Below are 18,167 nucleotides of genomic sequence, written 5' to 3'. Positions count from 1 at the left end.
CTTTTATTTATTTTGGCTAATAGTTTGGTAATTGTATTAATTTTCGCAAAGTAAAAACACTTTGTTTCATTGATTTTCTTGATTTTATAATTTAAGGATTTGGTGCTGAGTCTGAATATTTCTTTACATCTACTCCTTTCAAGTTTGATGTCTTATTAGTCTTGTTGTTGTAAAGCTTTTTTCTTCTGCTGTTTATTTGATAGCGTGACATTTCTACGTTTTGAAAAATATAGGCACTTATGTAGTTCTATAAACTTGCTGCTTAGAAGCACCCTTACGTGCAGTACTGTGGTGGGATGCTAATTTGGCATACCAGAGTCTGATGACCTCTAGCCATCACCTTGCTCTTACTGTTCTGAGGTCCAAAAACTGATAACTTCTGACAACTGACAAGTGCTTATAGCTGCCAGGGATTAAGAAATTAAACTTAATTGCTTGGGCTCTTTACTCTTTAACTCAAGGGCCTCACACTGGTTAGTGAGAGGCTTAGAGCTCATTATCTATCAGTGAGCCTTAGAGAAAGAAACTAATTCATGTCTGTACACACACACACACACACACACACACACACACACTGGTGGGCCGAAACATCTTTCCTCTCAGTTTCACAAGTGCATATGCATACTTATATTCATACACATACACACACACACACACACACACATTTGGCAGATGGAGTGGAGCCTAAACAGTCACATTTAATTTTTTCTCACATCATTTTTATAGCTTCATAGATGACAGTTCTCCACAAATTACCTCACATGTAAAACGTTTCATTCTATAAGCTCAATATAAGTTCAAAGAAACAGTTTCACATGGCCTTGCCTTATAATGTTGCATACCTTTGACTTCATCGTTGGTTCTGTCCCAGGAGAAATTTTTTTTTTTGATGATCAATTTGTTCCAACTCTATTTTTCTTCCTAGTGCAATTTATGTGCTTGTGACATGGAACTTTATTTGCAGCTTTTTGTACTACAGAAGGCTTAACATTACTTGAATCTATTCAGAATTTCTTTAAAAAAACATTCTCAGGAATTATGAAATCATTAGCTTGTCTAAACACCATTATAACATGAAAATACATCTTCTTGATATTGCAGTAAATTTGCCCAACAAGGTGGGGTGACCCCCATGTCACTAGGTTATTTGATAGCAGTAGGAAAAGCATGTCAGTCAGAAGCAATCCTGGAATGAAGTCTCCTGGCTTTATACCTTGCAGAGCACTCCCATAGCAGACATGCTCAGTTATCTCCAGAAAACTGACTTGATTTCCTTAACATTTCCTACGTGGCTTGTGCCATTTCATTGGGTTCCATAAGTTTAGGTATAAAGTGTATTCATTTTCATTTATTTCTAGGCAGTCTTTAATTTCTTTCCTTTTTACACTTTTCTTTTTATTTTGTTATTACATTCTACTGGTTCTTTTTGCACTACAGCTTTCAGATATGCTTTTAACTTGCTAGTATAGAATCTCTCAAATTTTTTTATGAAGGTGCTCAGTGCTATGAATTTTCCTCCTACCACTGTTTTCATTGTGTTTTTCAGTTTTCATGAGTTTTATTTAATTTTTATTAGATACTCTCTGTATTTACATTTGAAATGTTATCTGCTTCCCCCACCCTCCTTTCATCCTCCCTTCCCCTACATTTGTCTCCACAAATGTGCACACACTCCTAATCACCACCTCAGTGCTTTGGCATTTGTTGTTTCTGTTCTTCTTTTATTGCATATTTTATTTATTTACATTTTAAATGTTATTCCCTTTCTCAGTTTCCTCTCTGGAAACTCCCATCCCATCTCACCTCCACCTGCTTCTATGAGGGTGCTCCATTTACTGTTTCTCCCTTCACTGATTGGATCTGCCCACAACCTTATGAACACCAGGATAACTTTCATTCTTAAGTTCACAAGGTATTGCAAGTATAGCCACAAAAAGTCATTTTTTTTAAAATGGGAAAGACCTAGGAAATATATTTCTATTTTGTTTTTAAAGCATTTTATTTGCATAATCTGTAAAACTGACATTTTCTGCAGGAATAATAAACACACATTAGTTTGATCAGAAGCAGTCATAAGATCAAAATAGTTGAAAGGCCCCAGAATTCACATTACAATGTAGCTCTTCAAGGACACAGATATACCAAAGATATACATGGCTGGTCACTGACAAGCAGGTAGTGCTCCACTAGGCATGCTTTCTTCTGCCAAATGCTTTCTTGTGACCATCAGCTGCTCATATTGTAGGGTAGTGAGCATAGGAAGCAATTCCACAGTGGTTGTTCTTGTCTTTGGCAATCTTCATGTAACCTCTGATGCCCCATTTTTTACCCCAGCTGGAAAAGATACATTTTTCATTTAGTAGAAATATCACTGCACATTGGGTTTATTTTAATAACCGGCAACTAAGCAACATAACGGACAAATTAGAAAAAGCACAGGATCTACACCTGGGTCTCAAAAGGTACCACATAGGATGGCAACATGACAAAAGAGAATGGGCAGGCTCACTTCTAAGAATTAATGTTTCAGAATTAACAAATTCATCATTTTTTAGAAAAGACAATGGCACAGACAAGCTGCTGACACCCAAGACACATGGGACAGAGTTTGGACGTTGTGATTAGACATTGTGAGTACATTGTGAAAGCTATCAGAAAATTCAGAGGCTAAGAACTGGAACTAAGTTGGATAATAATTGAGAAAATAGCATCAGACATCTACATATATGTATTTGCATTCACCTGTATCTTCAGACATGCAAAAATGTACACATGTACACGCACTTCCCACATGTATATAAAAAATAAGAACAACCATTATTCGATGTAAATGAAACAATTTTTTAGGCTGTGTATCCAATTACTGACTTGCAACAGGCACATTCCTTCAATAATCAATAATCCCCTTGAAATGTTACCCACTGCTTTTAACCACTGAAACATCTCTGCAGGTCTTTGAACTTCAGATCCACATTTTTTGGCAATGTTTACCTGTTTTTGATAAGCCAGTAGTGGTCACCATCCGTCTCATTTCCATCAAATCCATAGCCAACCACAAGAACTCCATGGGTCACAGAATTACTGCTACAGTTTGGCTCATGATAAATACCTGAGAAATGAAATGAAAGTGGTTGATATGAGATGCACAGGTCACCTGACAGGTAACAACACCACCAAGAGTTTTCAAAGAAGACATCTTCAAAAATCATGAAATGACACAAACTACCATAAGAATAGAGAGCTGGATGAAATGTTACCTAAAACATAGACATATAGGGTTTCACAGAAAAACTAAGAAATTCTAATTAGTGTATGTTTGTTGGTAGACACTTGTCTCTGTGCTTATGATATAAATTCATGGAATTTTTTGTGTGTATGTGGTTTTATTATTGTTGATGTTGTTTTTATCAGAATCTCATGCCATAATTAACTTGTAGAAGGTAAATTCTTTACTTCAAGTAGACTCTTGTACTTTGATTACAGACAATCAGTTTCTCTAGGTACCTAAAATGTCTACCAAATGAAAAGAAATATAATTTAGCTAAGTAATAAGTTTTAGAAATTTTAACATATTAAGCTTCATGTGAGCCACAAAAGGTGAACTATAAAAAACAGAATAAAATCCAGAAGCACAAATATTTACATCATATTTATACATAAATACCGATTTATAAGAATCTTGTAACATAAGAATGCAACTATTTTTTTCTTATATAGAAGAAAACGTGTACCTTTCTTATAGAACTTGAAAGACTCATGTGAAGCATCAATTCCAGCGGAGATGGGCCCAATAGTTGCTACAGCAACCATTAGGATATCCTCACTTTGGGGAAGGGACACAAATCCTGTGATTTCAGCAGATGAATTCTTTGGATTATATCTGCATGGTCCATCCTTTAAAAGACAAGTAAGAGGTTCAGTTACTCTCACTCACCTAGGGAACAAGAGGCAGAGCCACAGTGCTCTATACTATGAAGCTTACCACACTTAAAGTCAGGGTAGCAATAAATAATCTCAGGAAGTAAAATGCTACTGAGAAATTTTAGAGTTGAAAATTAGTTTGCATATCTTCAATGACAATGAGTTGGTCTTCTTATCTATTAGAAATTTTAATGGTGGAGAAATCTATATGTGTAGTAGTTTGCATATTCTTCATGTTTACAAAAGCAAATAGAGCTGCACCAAAATAAACTTATCAGAAAGCTATACAAATATTGAAAAACTAGTGACAGATTTGATGGTATGCAGAGTAATCCTACCAAATAATTTGTACTCTGAAGATGGTGGGTTATTGGTACAATTGTCTCACATTCCTAGTTGAGTTACAATGACAGTGTAAGATGTCCACTTACTTTCCCTTCATATGGATAGGTTGCCTCAGACTCCAGACCGCCATTGTGCAAAACATACTGAAAGGCATTGTATGTGTCACCCCCAAGACAGCCATTGTTGCCTTGAGGTTTAGAACAGTCCACCAGGTTCTGTACGCTCAAAGGGGTAAGTTTGCCAGTTTGCCAGATTGTCTGTGCTTCTATGGCACCAGTCACAGCAAATGCCCAACAAGCATTGCATTTGCCCTGAAAGGGGAAGAAAGAATTGTCATAGATAAATAACAACCTGGCAACAAGCTAGAAAACTTACTACTTTATGAAAATTACTCAGTGGCAAGTGATAGATCCCGGGAGATCGTCAGCCTCCTAAAAGACCTTAACACTGGCAGTTTGCTCATGCCCTAATCATGGCCACAACAATGAGCATTTGAAAGCGCCTATTTGTTTTGTGAATTATTAAGGGCAATTAAAGGGGGCAAAGTTCCACAGAAAGATGGGTGGACACTAATAAAGAGTATATGTGGTAAACTACTAGGATTAATATACATTTAAAATATATGAATCAGGCCCGGCCACGTGACCGCCCCGCCCGCCCTGCGGCCCTCCAGCCCGCTGCCCGCCCGGTTGCAGCTCCTGGCGTGCCCTGCACTCTCTGCTGCCTGCTGCCGGCCCCTCCTCGTCCCAGTGCCACGGAGCCGGAGCCCGAGCCGCCGCCGCTGCAGCAACCTCAGCGACGGGCACTATGGCATCTGGAGTTACAGTGAATGATGAAGTCATCAAAGTTTTTAATGATTTGAAAGTAAGAAAATCTTCTACACAGGAGGAGATCAAAAAAAGAAAGAAAGCAGTTCTCTTCTGTTTAAGCGATGACAAAAGACAAATAATTGTAGAGGAAGCAAAGCAGATCTTGGTGGGTGACATTGGTGATACTGTAGAGGACCCCTACACATCTTTTGTGAAGTTGCTACCTCTGAATGATTGCCGATATGCTTTGTACGATGCCACATACGAAACAAAAGAGTCTAAGAAAGAAGACCTAGTATTTATATTCTGGGCTCCTGAAAGTGCACCGTTAAAAAGCAAGATGATTTATGCTAGCTCTAAAGATGCCATTAAAAAGAAATTTACAGGTATTAAACATGAGTGGCAAGTAAATGGCTTGGACGATATTAAGGACTGCTCTACATTGGGAGAGAAACTGGGAGGCAGTGTTGTAGTTTCCCTTGAAGGAAAGCCACTATAAAATAATAGCCAAGTGCCATTTGATCGTAAGGGGCTTACATTTATTTCTCCAGCTCAGTCCACTGGAATTGTATTAGGTTTTGTTTTTTGTTTATTCCCTTTCCACTGGCCCCATCCAACACAATGAATGAATGAATATAAGAAGCCTGTCAGTAATTGCCATTAGACTGTTCCATACAGTTACTTTTCTGTAGCTTCCAAGGAATGCCTTCCAGTCTTATTTTAGCCAAAACAACTGGTTACATGCCTTCCTTGCAGTGAGCACTACAATGGATGTGGTTGTCAACGTGAATAGCTTAGGGTACTACCAAGAGTAAGCTAACTGAATGCCTTGAAAGTATTATCCACTGGTCATATGGGAAACGTAACTTGTTTCAGTATTATTTATAGTTGCACTTGATTACAGTTCTCTGAAGCACTGGAGCATCCATACACCTCACCTGCCTTGACAAGCCTATTTCTGTGACATGGCATCACAGATTTAACACTATTCATTAAAAGCACTTTTATTTTGCAATGCGTTTCATCCGTTATAAAGAATGACAATTAAGTTTCATTACCTGTTGACAATTTATCCTACTATCTCAGTGTCCATTCTTCTTACCTGCTATTTCCTTCAGAGAAATCTGCTGTGTTGATGTCTTTGGTTTCCCAATGAGTGTGCACTACTGTGTAATTACAGGAGTTTTATGTTTACCATGTGGGTCTTGAAACACTACAGATATTTTGAATATCAGTCATGATGGCAATTTCTGTATAAAAGAGCCTTAAATGGAACATTGTTTTTGAGATCAAACTCCTTGCCCTCACAAAAGTGGCCACGTTGCAATAAAAATTGTGGCAGATTACAAAAAAAAAAATATGAATCATTCAAAGAAGGAAATCTATTCCCAGTGTAGAGGAATGCTAAGGCACTGAGGTGGAGAGGGTGGTTTGGAGGAAGCAACTTCATGAAAGCAAATGGAGGGGGTATAAGAGTGGGGGTAAAAGGGATAATATCTGAAAGGTAAATACAGAAAATATCCAAAAAATACTTAATTAAAGAAATGAACTGCATATCACTCCATACCTAATGTACACACAAAACACCATGGGACACTGCCATACCTGTCTCCGCACAGGAGTCACGTAGCCTTTCTCACGCCAATCAACAAATTTGGGGAAAATACTACCAGCTGCGCGTTTTATGACTTTTTTCCCCTCTCTGTGAGTCTGGACTGGGAATTCGATCATCATTTTCCTGAAATCTTCAGCCGTCTGTGAGGAAAAGTACATAAGTGGTTATAAGCTAAAAAAAAAAAAAAAAAAAAAAAATGCCGTATGAAATACTGAAGAGAACACAGTGTGGAGCAACCCATGCACATTCACCGTGTCACCAAACTCATTCATTTCCATGGTAAAGCCATTTTTCCCCAGGCCGTCCTCGCCATTGTGCAGTTGGATCATTTTCCAGTTTTCTTCCCACACCCATCTCCTCAGTTCTCCTTCCCCCTGGAATCGAATGGAATGAATATTGTTGATTTCTGATTAAACTCCTTCCCAGTCTGACATTGAGGAAATGCAGGTACAGGTGAATAGAAGCCGTGGAGGGAGATGCAGAAAACTATATCCAGACATTTACCAAAGGGAATGTAGCCATCCTGTCCCCTCAGTGAATGTGAGATAGATAAACCTTTTTTAATTTGACATTTTTATTTACATTTCAAACATGATCCATTTTCTCCTTCAGAATTCCTCTATCTCACCCCCCACCTGCCACTATGAGGGTGTTCACCCACCCACCCCTCTTGTCTCCCTGCCCTGGCATTTCCCTACATTGGGGCAATGATCCTTCACAGAATCAAGGACCTTTCCTCCTATTTATGCCCAATAAGGCCACCCTCTTCAACATATGTGGCTAGAACCATGGTCCCTTCATGTGTACTCTTTGTGACCTCTAATATGCTTTGTCACTTGCAACAGCAATTGGACAGCTTCCTTACAGAAACAGAGTACCAACCAGGCTATATGATTTGTTATATTTCATCTTCCACTCTTGCCATTCAGCATCCAAGCTGGGATCAAGTACTGGAACACCTGAGGCCACTGCCACACACAGGCTGGCTATGAAGAAAACAGGAGCCATATCTAGTACCTAGAGAGGGGAGAGAAATTGCAATATGCCTACACAAATGCTTTAAAAATGTCTTTTTCCTCCCCTTTCTGCACAATGAAACCATTTATTGTTGATAAAATTCCTCCAAATGCATTTCCAAGATTATGGAAAAGGTTAAGGATATGTTTGAACTAAGTCATTCAGTGCTGGTCATGAGATTCAATGAAAACCAAAGAGCCCAAGACCAAAACTCTAGCAATGGAGGTGTCAGGTATATGGTATCTTATTATTTCGGAAAGATCTACCTACACAGTGAGGTTCAGAAGCTAAAAATAAAATAAATAAAGGAAAGAAAGAAAACCAATAATAATGATAAGCCATGAACTCTATCCAGCACAACATCTATCAGGTGATATTGGGTCCTACTTTTATAGTAATACCAACGTTTTGGGCACATATCATATCTCTTCCTCATCTAGAGCACATATTGAGCTTGTCTTGAACTCTTGTTGCTTAAATGAAAACTTGCATGACGTCTCTTATTAGTATATGGGAAGAATCACAAAAACTATTTCTTCTGTCCTATACTTGGAATTATGCATCCAAACTCCTCATGAACTATCTCAATGATTACAGTGTTATATAGAAGCCAAATAACGGTGTGAAACACATTTAATCCCAGAACTTCAGGTAGGCAGATCTCTGGGTTTGAGGCCAGCTTGATCTACAGAATTATTTCCAGCACAGCCAGGGCTACACAAAGGATCTTTGTCTCAGAGGGAAAAGAAAGAAAGAAAGAAAGAAAGAAAGAAAGAAAGAAAGAAAGAAAGAAAGAAAGAAGACAGAGAAAAAGGAAGGAAAGAAGGAAGGAAGGAAGGAAAGGAATGAAGAAAAGGAAAGGAGAAGAAAAGTCACAGGACACCAGATCCAAGAGTAAAGGTTATGTACAATAGAAAACCTCTCCTGGTAAGTCATACTCAGAACTTTCTGGGTCACTAAATCACCACAGCCTGTCTAACCTAAATAGGGTCATGCCGATTGCAACTATTCTAGTACTACATCTACACATGTCAACTATAAATAAATGTATCCAGGTGTTTTGTGCAAGAGAAAAATCCAATTTTCAGGGAGTGACAATGATAGTTACTGGTGTACATTACACCTACTGTCACTCCCTGTAGGCACACCCAGTTTAGCACTTAATGGAATCTTATACCAACTTGGAGGCAGAGGATTAAAAGATTGAATTCTTCTTTTCCATCTCCACTCCCTCCCCTCTACCTCCACAAGCATGGCTGCCAAGGCTTACAGTATATTTTCTTTCTTGAGGATCTGCCTTATTCCCAGTAGGGTCTTTCAAGTCTCCCCTTCATGGCCACTTCAGATTCAGCCTTGGCAGGGGCATGGTCTCACCTGTGGTGACTTCTGCTGCCTCAATCCGCTCCACAGACCCAACTCTTCAAACGTTACTGAAGTCTTTGGACGATCCCAGAGACACCTCTCTCGGTCTTTAAATCCCAAATGTCTAAACAGTTGACCCAACCCTTCAACTCTGGCCTCTTTTTGATTGGCTGTGTTGGTGGCTGGGTTAAGCCTCCAGGCACTCCCACCACAGGCTCTTTCTGAGATATAATCTAAAACTGTATCTCAACAGTGGGTGAGAACTTCCTCTGTGGACTTTGAAACATTATTTTGTTAACCTTGTCAGGGAAAATTAGACATCCTATCCTGTAGACTTTGCAACATGTTACACCTGGTATTTTCCTTGCTGATTGTGTTTCCTAGCAAACCCGAACTGTATTTTGCCCTACATTTTAGAACTGGGGTGGGTTGGTTACCGTAGCTCTTTGGGCTTAGTCAGTACATTCTATTTTGTGTTCAGTCCATTACTAGAGTTGGGTCCTGTGAGAACACAGACCCTGAGGATATTCTCCTTTCCGGTTTCAGGGTGAAACACAGCTGGCTTCATTAGAATTTTTAGCAAGACCGTGACTCAAAGAAGAAAGTGATGTTTAAGGCTGAACCCTAAACAAAAAGTGAATGGCCTGCTATTAGGCATCTCTTGAAATTCTCTGCTTTTCACTTGGAAATTAAACTGAGCTGTCATCTGGAGGTGGCAGATACCTAGAATACTTCATTGTGCCAACTGTGGCATCAACTGGAAGTTTCTATATTTACAGTTTTCAGGACATATGCTGAGGATCTTAGAGATACAACATTGTGTTGCAACCAGAACCAGGACATATTTAAAAGGAATTATCCTTCGAAGTAGCTCTGAGCACTAAATACTAATCATGTATATTCTTTCCTCTTACCTTGGCATGCAATCGCCTTCTTTTGGGGGGGCAGAAATATTTAGCTCATGCTTTTGGTTGATTCTTCTTCATAATACAAATCCCGATGGAAGATAGTGTGTTTTCACCAGTATTGAGATGAGGAACCATTAAGAGGTAAAGTATCTAAAATAATTGCTATCACATTTTTTGAAGTTTTCTCTGATTGTATCATATCATATAGGACAAAGATACAGTACTTGATTTGTTAATTTATTTTTGCATTTTCTGACTTCCTTGGCTCAGAGAAGTAATATATGATACTTATGGACCCTTTAAGCTACTTCTCCTAATGTGCGTAAAAGCCAAAATGAATAGATACATTACTAAATATAGTAGAAATAGAAAAAAATATGATTTTCATAAAAGATTATTTTAGCCAATTTACAAAACCATGCAGTGGCATCAGATTTTACTGTATTGTTATTGCACAATGCTGAAGGCTCTGTTTAGCTCCTTTTACTATTCAGACATTCTATTTACTTTGCTTTGTTTATTTATTCACTCTATATCAGGATCACAGCTCTCCTTACTCCCCCAGTTCCATCCTCACAAATCTCTCCTGCCATTACTGCCTCCCCTTCTCTGAGGAGAAAGAGACTTTATTTATTCACTTTACCTTCCTATGACTGCGCCCCTCCCTTCTCTTTTCCCTGCCCCCACTGACCCCTTCTCTTCCCCTTAGACAAAGGTTGATCTGTAGCTGTATATATTTAAAAGGGTGGCTTATCGCTTTGTCGGTCCCTGCCATCTCACTCCACAGACACCGATCAAGTATGGAGCTAAAAACATGGATTCTGTCACTTGGCTCATAAGCTGTTAACAACTGGGGATTCCTTACCTAGGTGGTTCACTGTGCATACCCTACTGGTTCTGTTCAGGGATTGATACAGCTGCTCCGGTGTTTTCTTTCCTACACTACCCATCACAAACATATAGAATCCCTTAAAAATAGTCATATCTACCTATCACCAAGAAGGCCACCAGGATCTAGGTCTGCTTTCTCCTGCTCCATTTTGATTTCTCTGAAATCTCCTCTTCTTCCATTTTCCTAGGCTTTTCCCTCCCTACTTCTCCCATGTCCAATCATGTATTGACATAACATAAATTTACAAGTCACCCTTTTTGTTTACTTAAAAAACAAAAACAAAAAAAAAAAACTTTACCTTTAAATGTAAGCTGTGTACAAATATCACCAATAGAAAATATTCTAAATGACTATGTTTTCTCAAAGTTAATTATCTTGGGTAGGCTATAAAACTAAAATAGTCTTCAACTTTGTCAGAAATCTGAGAGTGGACAAATATCTAAAAACATAGGAAGCCTAACAGAGTTTCCAGAGCTGAGAGAGGTTTTAGAGACAAATCTCCACTAGCAGTCTCCAGTTCGTGACATGTGAGAATGAGTCTTCAGCGTTCAGCCCAGGATCACTGACAGACTTTGAAATGTAGAAACCTTGAAGAGTTGATCATTTTGGCTGAGATTACTTTGGCAAAGATTATCAGTTGACTATTTTGTATAAAGTGTCCCTTTCTGGACGGTATTAGTCTGTAGACAAAATTAGCAGTTTCTGCCCAGTGGCTGCCTAGCCACAAAGTATACCTCACCTGGAGGTAGAGATGCTGAATTTCTTCATTAAATCTACCAGAGTCACCATAAAGAGCAGATATGCCCCAACAAAAGTTAAATAACATTAAATGTCATAATTTATGGGTTTCTGATGGTTTTGAAAAACATCCAACTACAAAAAGCATTTCTCAACTGTCAAGCCTTGAATATTTTTGGCCATTTTTAATTGACATATTTCAAAACCATGATTTTATTGACTCAGAAGAATGAGTTTGTTATCTAGCCCTTAACTAGTATTGTTTAATCAACTAAAAACAATGTATAAACCTTAAATCTATATCAAATACATTTTATAGCACTATAAATATTATAATTTAACTATTTATCAATTAGAAGGAATCCTACCAGTAAAAATATGACTTTAGTTTTGTTACCAAAAGAAGATTACGGCTATATAATTTAATCTGGCTAATTCCTCCCTGTAAGGTTATGACCATTTCTAAATTCTTCATAAAAACAAACTTACAATGACAACTTTCAACCCCCAATTTTAGGTAATGGGCAACAACTCTTGGTAGATTCTTCAAGGTGAATATATGGACATTGAGAATTTAGAAATGGGGAGGGGAATGAGGAAACTGGACAGGCCTCCAGAAGGAAACCCACATTGACAGTTGTTGTCTCTGATGTCTGGAATAAGGCCAGTTGAGCGTTCTGATGACAAGCGTCACCACAGTTGTACATTCTGTAATATATTTAAAATTCAACAGAAAACATTTTAGTATTGAGATATATTTTACTTGATCTTCTTGAAATTACATTCTTAGGTGTTAATTCTCAATCCACAAAGCCTCTACGCAATATAATTATATCCAATAGACAAAGATACAAACTGCCCTTCCATTTTTTTTATTTTAAAATCTGTACATTTATCTTTATTTTTTAAAAATAAAGTTGTTCAATACAAAAAATGGAAAAAAAGAATTTCAAACAGAGAAGGTACAATTATAAAAACCAATGATATAAAGAAAAGAAAGCATACAACTAAATACCCACACCCTCAGTTTCTGGTATTTTACCCAAGTTTAGAAGTAATAATAAAATAATCATATAAATGTTACAAACATTTTTTTTGTTTTTTTTAACAACTTTATTTTACAAAACAAAGATAAATGTACAGATTTTAAGCATTTTTTGCATAAAATTATATAATACATTTTTATCAGTACTTTTTTTCAGATTTTAAAATAATTTTTATATAAAACTGTATGAATATACTTTTTAGTCAGTACTTGATTTTTTTAAAGGTTCGATAGTATGCATTGAAAACTTAATAGTTACAATGAGCATAAAGTACATGTAAAACAAAATGTAACATGGAAATAGTCAAAGTTTTCTTGTTGTATAAAGATTTTTTTGTTTCGTTTTGTTTTGTTTTCTTTATTTCTTGGACTTCATACAGTCTGTGAGTTGTTTCTGGGGCACTCCAAGCCTCTGGGGTTAGCATCCCATTATCAGTGCATATTATGTCTGTTCTTTTGTGACTGGGTTATCTCACTCAGAATGATATTCTCTAGATGCAGCCATTTTCTTAAGAATTTGGTCAAGTCATTGTTTCTGGTGGCTGAGTAGTATTCCATTGTGTAAATGTACCACAATTTTTGTACAAACTGCCCTTCTATATGAGATAAAAAAAAACCTATAGAATCCCTTAAAGTATTTATACCTACCTATCACCAAGGATCTAGGTCTGCTCTCTCCAGCTCCATCTTGATTTCTCTGAAGTCTCCTCCTCTTTTCTTTTTCTAGCCTTTGCTCCACTTACCTCTCCAATATCCAATCATGTATCAACTTAGCATAAATCTACAGAGATCTGTCTGATTACCACCCTACCTGGCACATCTAGTCCCAGGAGAGCTAGGCACATTTAATATCACTGAGGCCCAACCAGGCAGTCTGGGTAGGGAAAGGAAGATCCAATGGTCAGAAACAGAGAATGAGACAGCACCAGCTTCACTTTTTAAGGACCCCACATGGAGACCAAGCTGCAATTTTGTTACAGATGTGTAGAGGTTCTAGGTCCAGCTCCTGCATGCTTTCTGGCTGGTGGCCCAGGCTCTGTGAAGCCCCCTTGTCGTAGGTTAGGGAATTGACCCCTCTGACTTGTTCATGTGTATTCCACACTCTTGCATAGGATTCCCTGGGCACTCTCTGATGTTTGTCTGTGGGTTACAGCATCTGCCTTCCTCTGATCCTGGATGGAGCATTTCAGGAGACAGTGATGCTACATTCCTATTTATTTTTAATTCATTCTGTTTCCTTCCTTTTCTCCATTCTTCCTTGCATCCATCCCTTTCTTCCTTTATCCTACATTCCCTCCCTGCATATTTCTGTTTCTCTGTCTCTCCTTTTCTTTCTTCTTTCTTTATTTTTCTCTCAGTTTTCCCTCCCTCTACCCCTCCTAGTTCCTACTGCTACCTTTCTTCCATACTGAGTTTCTTTTGAGAGAAAAAAAGAAAAACAGGCTACCCAGTTATATCAAATGAACATGGAATAACACACAATAGGACCAGGCACATACCCTCATATTCAAGCTGAAAGAGGCAGGCCAGTGGGAGGAAAACGGGTCTCAAAAGCAGGGTAAAGTTTCAGAGACACCTCCATGCTCACTGGTAGGAGTCTGACAATAACCCCAACCTACACAACCATAACATATATCCAGATATCCTAGGTCAAACCCACACAGGCTCCCTGATTCAGTCTAATAAACCCTGCTTACTTGATTTTGTGGGTTTCCTTTTGGTGTCATTGACCTTCTGGTTTCTACAAGTTCCACAAAAAAACTTCTGCAGAATTTCCTCTGCTTCTCCTCATGTTTGGCAGAGAATTTCTGCATCTGTATCAGTCAATTGCTGGATGAAACATCCCTGGTGATGATGTGTTAATCTATATTGTATAACAGTGATAAAGAATACAACAATATAACAGAGTATAACAGAATATTATTAGGAACCATTCCATTAATTATTTGGCAGGTTGTATTTTGGTCTATATTTTTTTTATCATTTTGCCAGATTTAATGTCTCCCAAATGCCCTTTACTCTAACAGCCTCATGTGATTCTTTTCTCTAAAATGAGAAAATAGCCACTACAAAATACAATGTGCATTGGTGTTCACAGTTACTCAGGAGAATGAGGCCTGCCCTGGAACTAATGTGAAATTCCCAGTGTAACATCTTTAAAGAAATCTGTTTTGCTTGTGTATTTGTTGGATTTAAACATTTGATCACTGTCTAAGAGCTTCTAAGTGTACATAACCAATTGTGGTGAAAAATGGTCTTTTCTCAAAATCATTTGTCATCTCTAGTTCTGACAATCTTCCTATACCCTAGTCCACATAAATCCCTGAGTGTAGAAGGAAGTCATGTGGAAAAGACTTCCCATTCAACACTAAACATTTCAGAATATTCCAGTCTCTTTATGTTGTCCAATTGTAGGTCTCTGTGTTAATTACCAGCAGTTAGTTTCTCCATATCAAGAAGCTTCTCCAGGAAGGACTGAGCCACAAACCAGTCCATGGTATAGCAATAGGCCCTCAGGAGTCTTTTATTGTTATGCTCTTCTAGCAGGATGATAGCAGTAAGTTTTCTCCTGGGCTTGTGAACTATCTGTCTAAACATTTCTTATTAACAATATCATGTATAGGACCCATCTCACAGGATCATTTCATCAATAAAGCGTAGTTGGGTACTGCCCTAATAGGTGTTACACCATTCCTCCATTGGTTGCCTCTTTTAGGGAAGTTATCCCTGTATCTCTCACATTTTTCCAACATTCTCCTCAGTAAGCATGCACAGCACCTTCTAACGCTATGAGCACTGTTGCCATAGCAAGGATGTTTCCAGTGGAAAACCAAATGTCCCCATATTATACACCAGAAGATGTGCTGTGTTTATGAAAAAAGCTGTACCCTGAAAAATACTCAAATACAAGTGAGTCATTATTAGCACTAGGGGTTTATTTGAGTGTGTGTGTGTGTGTGTGTGTGTGTGTGTGTGTGTGTGTGTGTGTCTGTGTGTCTGTGTGTGCTTGCGCGCACACGTGCGTGTATGTATGCAGTATTCTGTCCCTCAATATATATTTACCCCATTTAAATTTTTATGAATATTTTTCAGATATTTCTACAGTAATACATTTTCAAATGTCTTTGCAAAAGTTTTTGGTATAAGATGTCTCTCCATATATTCCCTTCTCTGCCCACATTGAAGGATGTTTAAACCAGATAAAACAATATACCATATGTTCATAAGTGATTGAAGTAGATAATTTTCAAAATAACTAATATCTGAACAGTAATACTTAGCCATAATCAATTCAGAGTTCCAAGTGTCTGTTAACTCTGTCCAAATCCTTGTATCATCTCTTTTCTAATGGTAGGTCTGACAAATCAGGGGAACACAAACTATAATCATTTTTTATCTGAGCACTATTCATATCTGATTAGGATCCTGCCAAACCCTGGACAAGTGAAATCTGCTCAACTTGTCCACAGAAAGGTACTGTACATATGAATATTCCAAATCCCTTTACCCCAGATGTTTCTGTTACTCTATAATATGATGAATCTGTGGAGCACCAATATTCCCCTGACATGGGGTTATGCAACAGTAAGACCTCAGCTTCAGTGTAGACATGTCTGTGTGTATTTTCATGCTTCTCAATGAAGTCATCATGGCTATGAATCAGGGGTGTTCTCAGAATATTTTTTTCTTATAGAGTATCTTATTTCGATATATTTCTAATGTTCAACTAGGAAAGTGGGTACCTTTACAAAATGGACATCACATTGTTTTAGAGATTTGGATCTTATCCCTGATAGCACGGGAAATCATATCCTCTCTTGTAGATGTGAGTTCCTAGAGTTTGACAAGCAAATCATGAAGATCTGGGATGAGGATGAGAGATCTGTGGCTCAGGTTCCTTTCTAATGGTGGCAGATATAATGTATATTCAAACTATTTTCTCACATAAGAACTTTAGATGGCAGCCTCCTCCATATACAACCTCTACTACTGTGAACACCTCCATGTGTAAGATTAATCATATAAGGCAGCTGTCATCCACTCAGTGACTCTGTCCTATGAGGTCATAGTCAGGTAGCAATATCATTATTTGGAATGCTATGAAAACACATTCCTGAAGAGTATCCTATATCTACTAAATCATATCTATGGGGAATTATATCCAGACATTGGAGTTTGTTCAAGACTATTGAGTTTGGGAACAATTGTTATGAAGTTGTAAAATGACAAGAGGGATGTGTGTAAATTACTTATATTAAGACAGAGTAGTTTGGTGGTTGTTCATCTATAAGTCCCTTCTGGAAAAAGTAATATATTAGGAATAATTTTTAGGGGGCTGGTGAGATGGCTCAGTGGATAAGAACACTGACTGTTCTTTCACAGTTCCTGAATTCAATTTCCAGCAACCACATATGGCTTACAACCAACTATAATGGGATCCTACACCCTCTTCTGATGTCTCTGAAGACAGCAGTAGAGTATTTACATATATTTAATAAATAAATAAATAAATATTTTTAAAAGAAATAATTTCTATTAGTTATTTGATTTGTATGAATGCCTGTTTCTCACAAATGAGGAATACCTCCTTGTGGTTCAACCTCATGACAGTACATATGTATCTGCATCTCTCAATAAAAGTATAGCTATCTTAATTTCCACTAATAATAATACTTGAGAACTAATTTTCTCTAAGCATATTTTTGAACATACAAGTTCATAATAAAACATACAAATTATGGGAACAAGGAAGAATTACAAAAAGCATAGGGAATCTGGGATTTCTGTGCAAACATATGTCATAAGTAGAGGAATAATTCAGAAAATATGGCAAAAATAAAACAAATGCCTTCAAATGAAAACTATTAACTCCCGAACATCCAATAAAATAAAATGCCACACATATAATATATAAACAATGAAATGCTTTATTCAATATCTTGATTCTTCATGACTAAATAATGTAAGAGCATCTACTTTGTGGCATTTATCAAAACTATTTTATAACCAAAGAATTTCACTGTGTGTGTATATTTTACACATATATTCTTGAATTAACAGTAATCTATCACAATTCTTGGCTGGTTTGAGAAATTATTTTATAATGCCTGTGTTTTTTAATTTTCCAAAATAAACATCTTTATTTCTTCTTGGTGTCTACACAGAAGTGTAGGTCATATGAACAATTACTTGAGAAGAGAGCACAGAGGTTTTCTATACTTCCGCTGTAGTCTAAATTTCTACAAAATAAATAAAAATGTCTTCTGAATAGGTCTGGCAAAATTAATCAAACAACCAATCAACCAAGTCAATTAATCAATCAATCAATTAATCAAATCAATTAATCACCAATCAATTACATTTTAAACTTTTTTGTCTGACTTTATGCTTCAACGTATTCTTAAGTTCTTGCTGTCACCTTTAACCATCTCCACTTCATTCCTTATTTTCCAAATAAGGAGTTAAAATATTCTGTAACTAAACTTCATGAATGGAGCTATTTGGGTCAAGGATT

General features: G+C 37.4%; 2 protein-coding genes across 2 annotated transcripts in view; one reads left to right on the top strand and one right to left on the bottom strand.

Annotated features, from left to right (window-relative positions):
- The window catches only part of LOC308434957 (cathepsin R-like), a gene marked incomplete at both ends in the record, with an annotated part of 59,874 nt that overhangs the window by 31,973 nt on the left and 9,734 nt on the right, over positions 1 to 18,167 (bottom strand). Inside the window, 4 exon segments of the mRNA XM_080935414.1 lie at positions 2,244 to 2,334; positions 2,992 to 3,109; positions 3,732 to 3,894; positions 4,353 to 4,409. Of these exon segments, the coding sequence (XP_080791540.1) occupies positions 2,244 to 2,334; positions 2,992 to 3,109; positions 3,732 to 3,894; positions 4,353 to 4,409 (429 nt within the window).
- Positions 5,024 to 5,900, top strand: LOC308439001 (cofilin-2-like). The gene has a single exon (XM_080940571.1). It carries the CDS (start codon positions 5,074 to 5,076, stop codon positions 5,572 to 5,574), a length of 501 nt encoding a protein of 166 aa, XP_080796697.1. The 5' UTR covers positions 5,024 to 5,073; the 3' UTR covers positions 5,575 to 5,900.

The sequence above is a fragment of the Micromys minutus genome (assembly GCF_963924665.1).
Source record: "Micromys minutus genome assembly, chromosome: 1".
NCBI lineage: Eukaryota > Metazoa > Chordata > Mammalia > Rodentia > Muridae > Micromys > Micromys minutus.
Note: the sequence above shows the minus strand (reverse complement) of the source record. Positions and strands in the feature narration are given on the sequence as shown.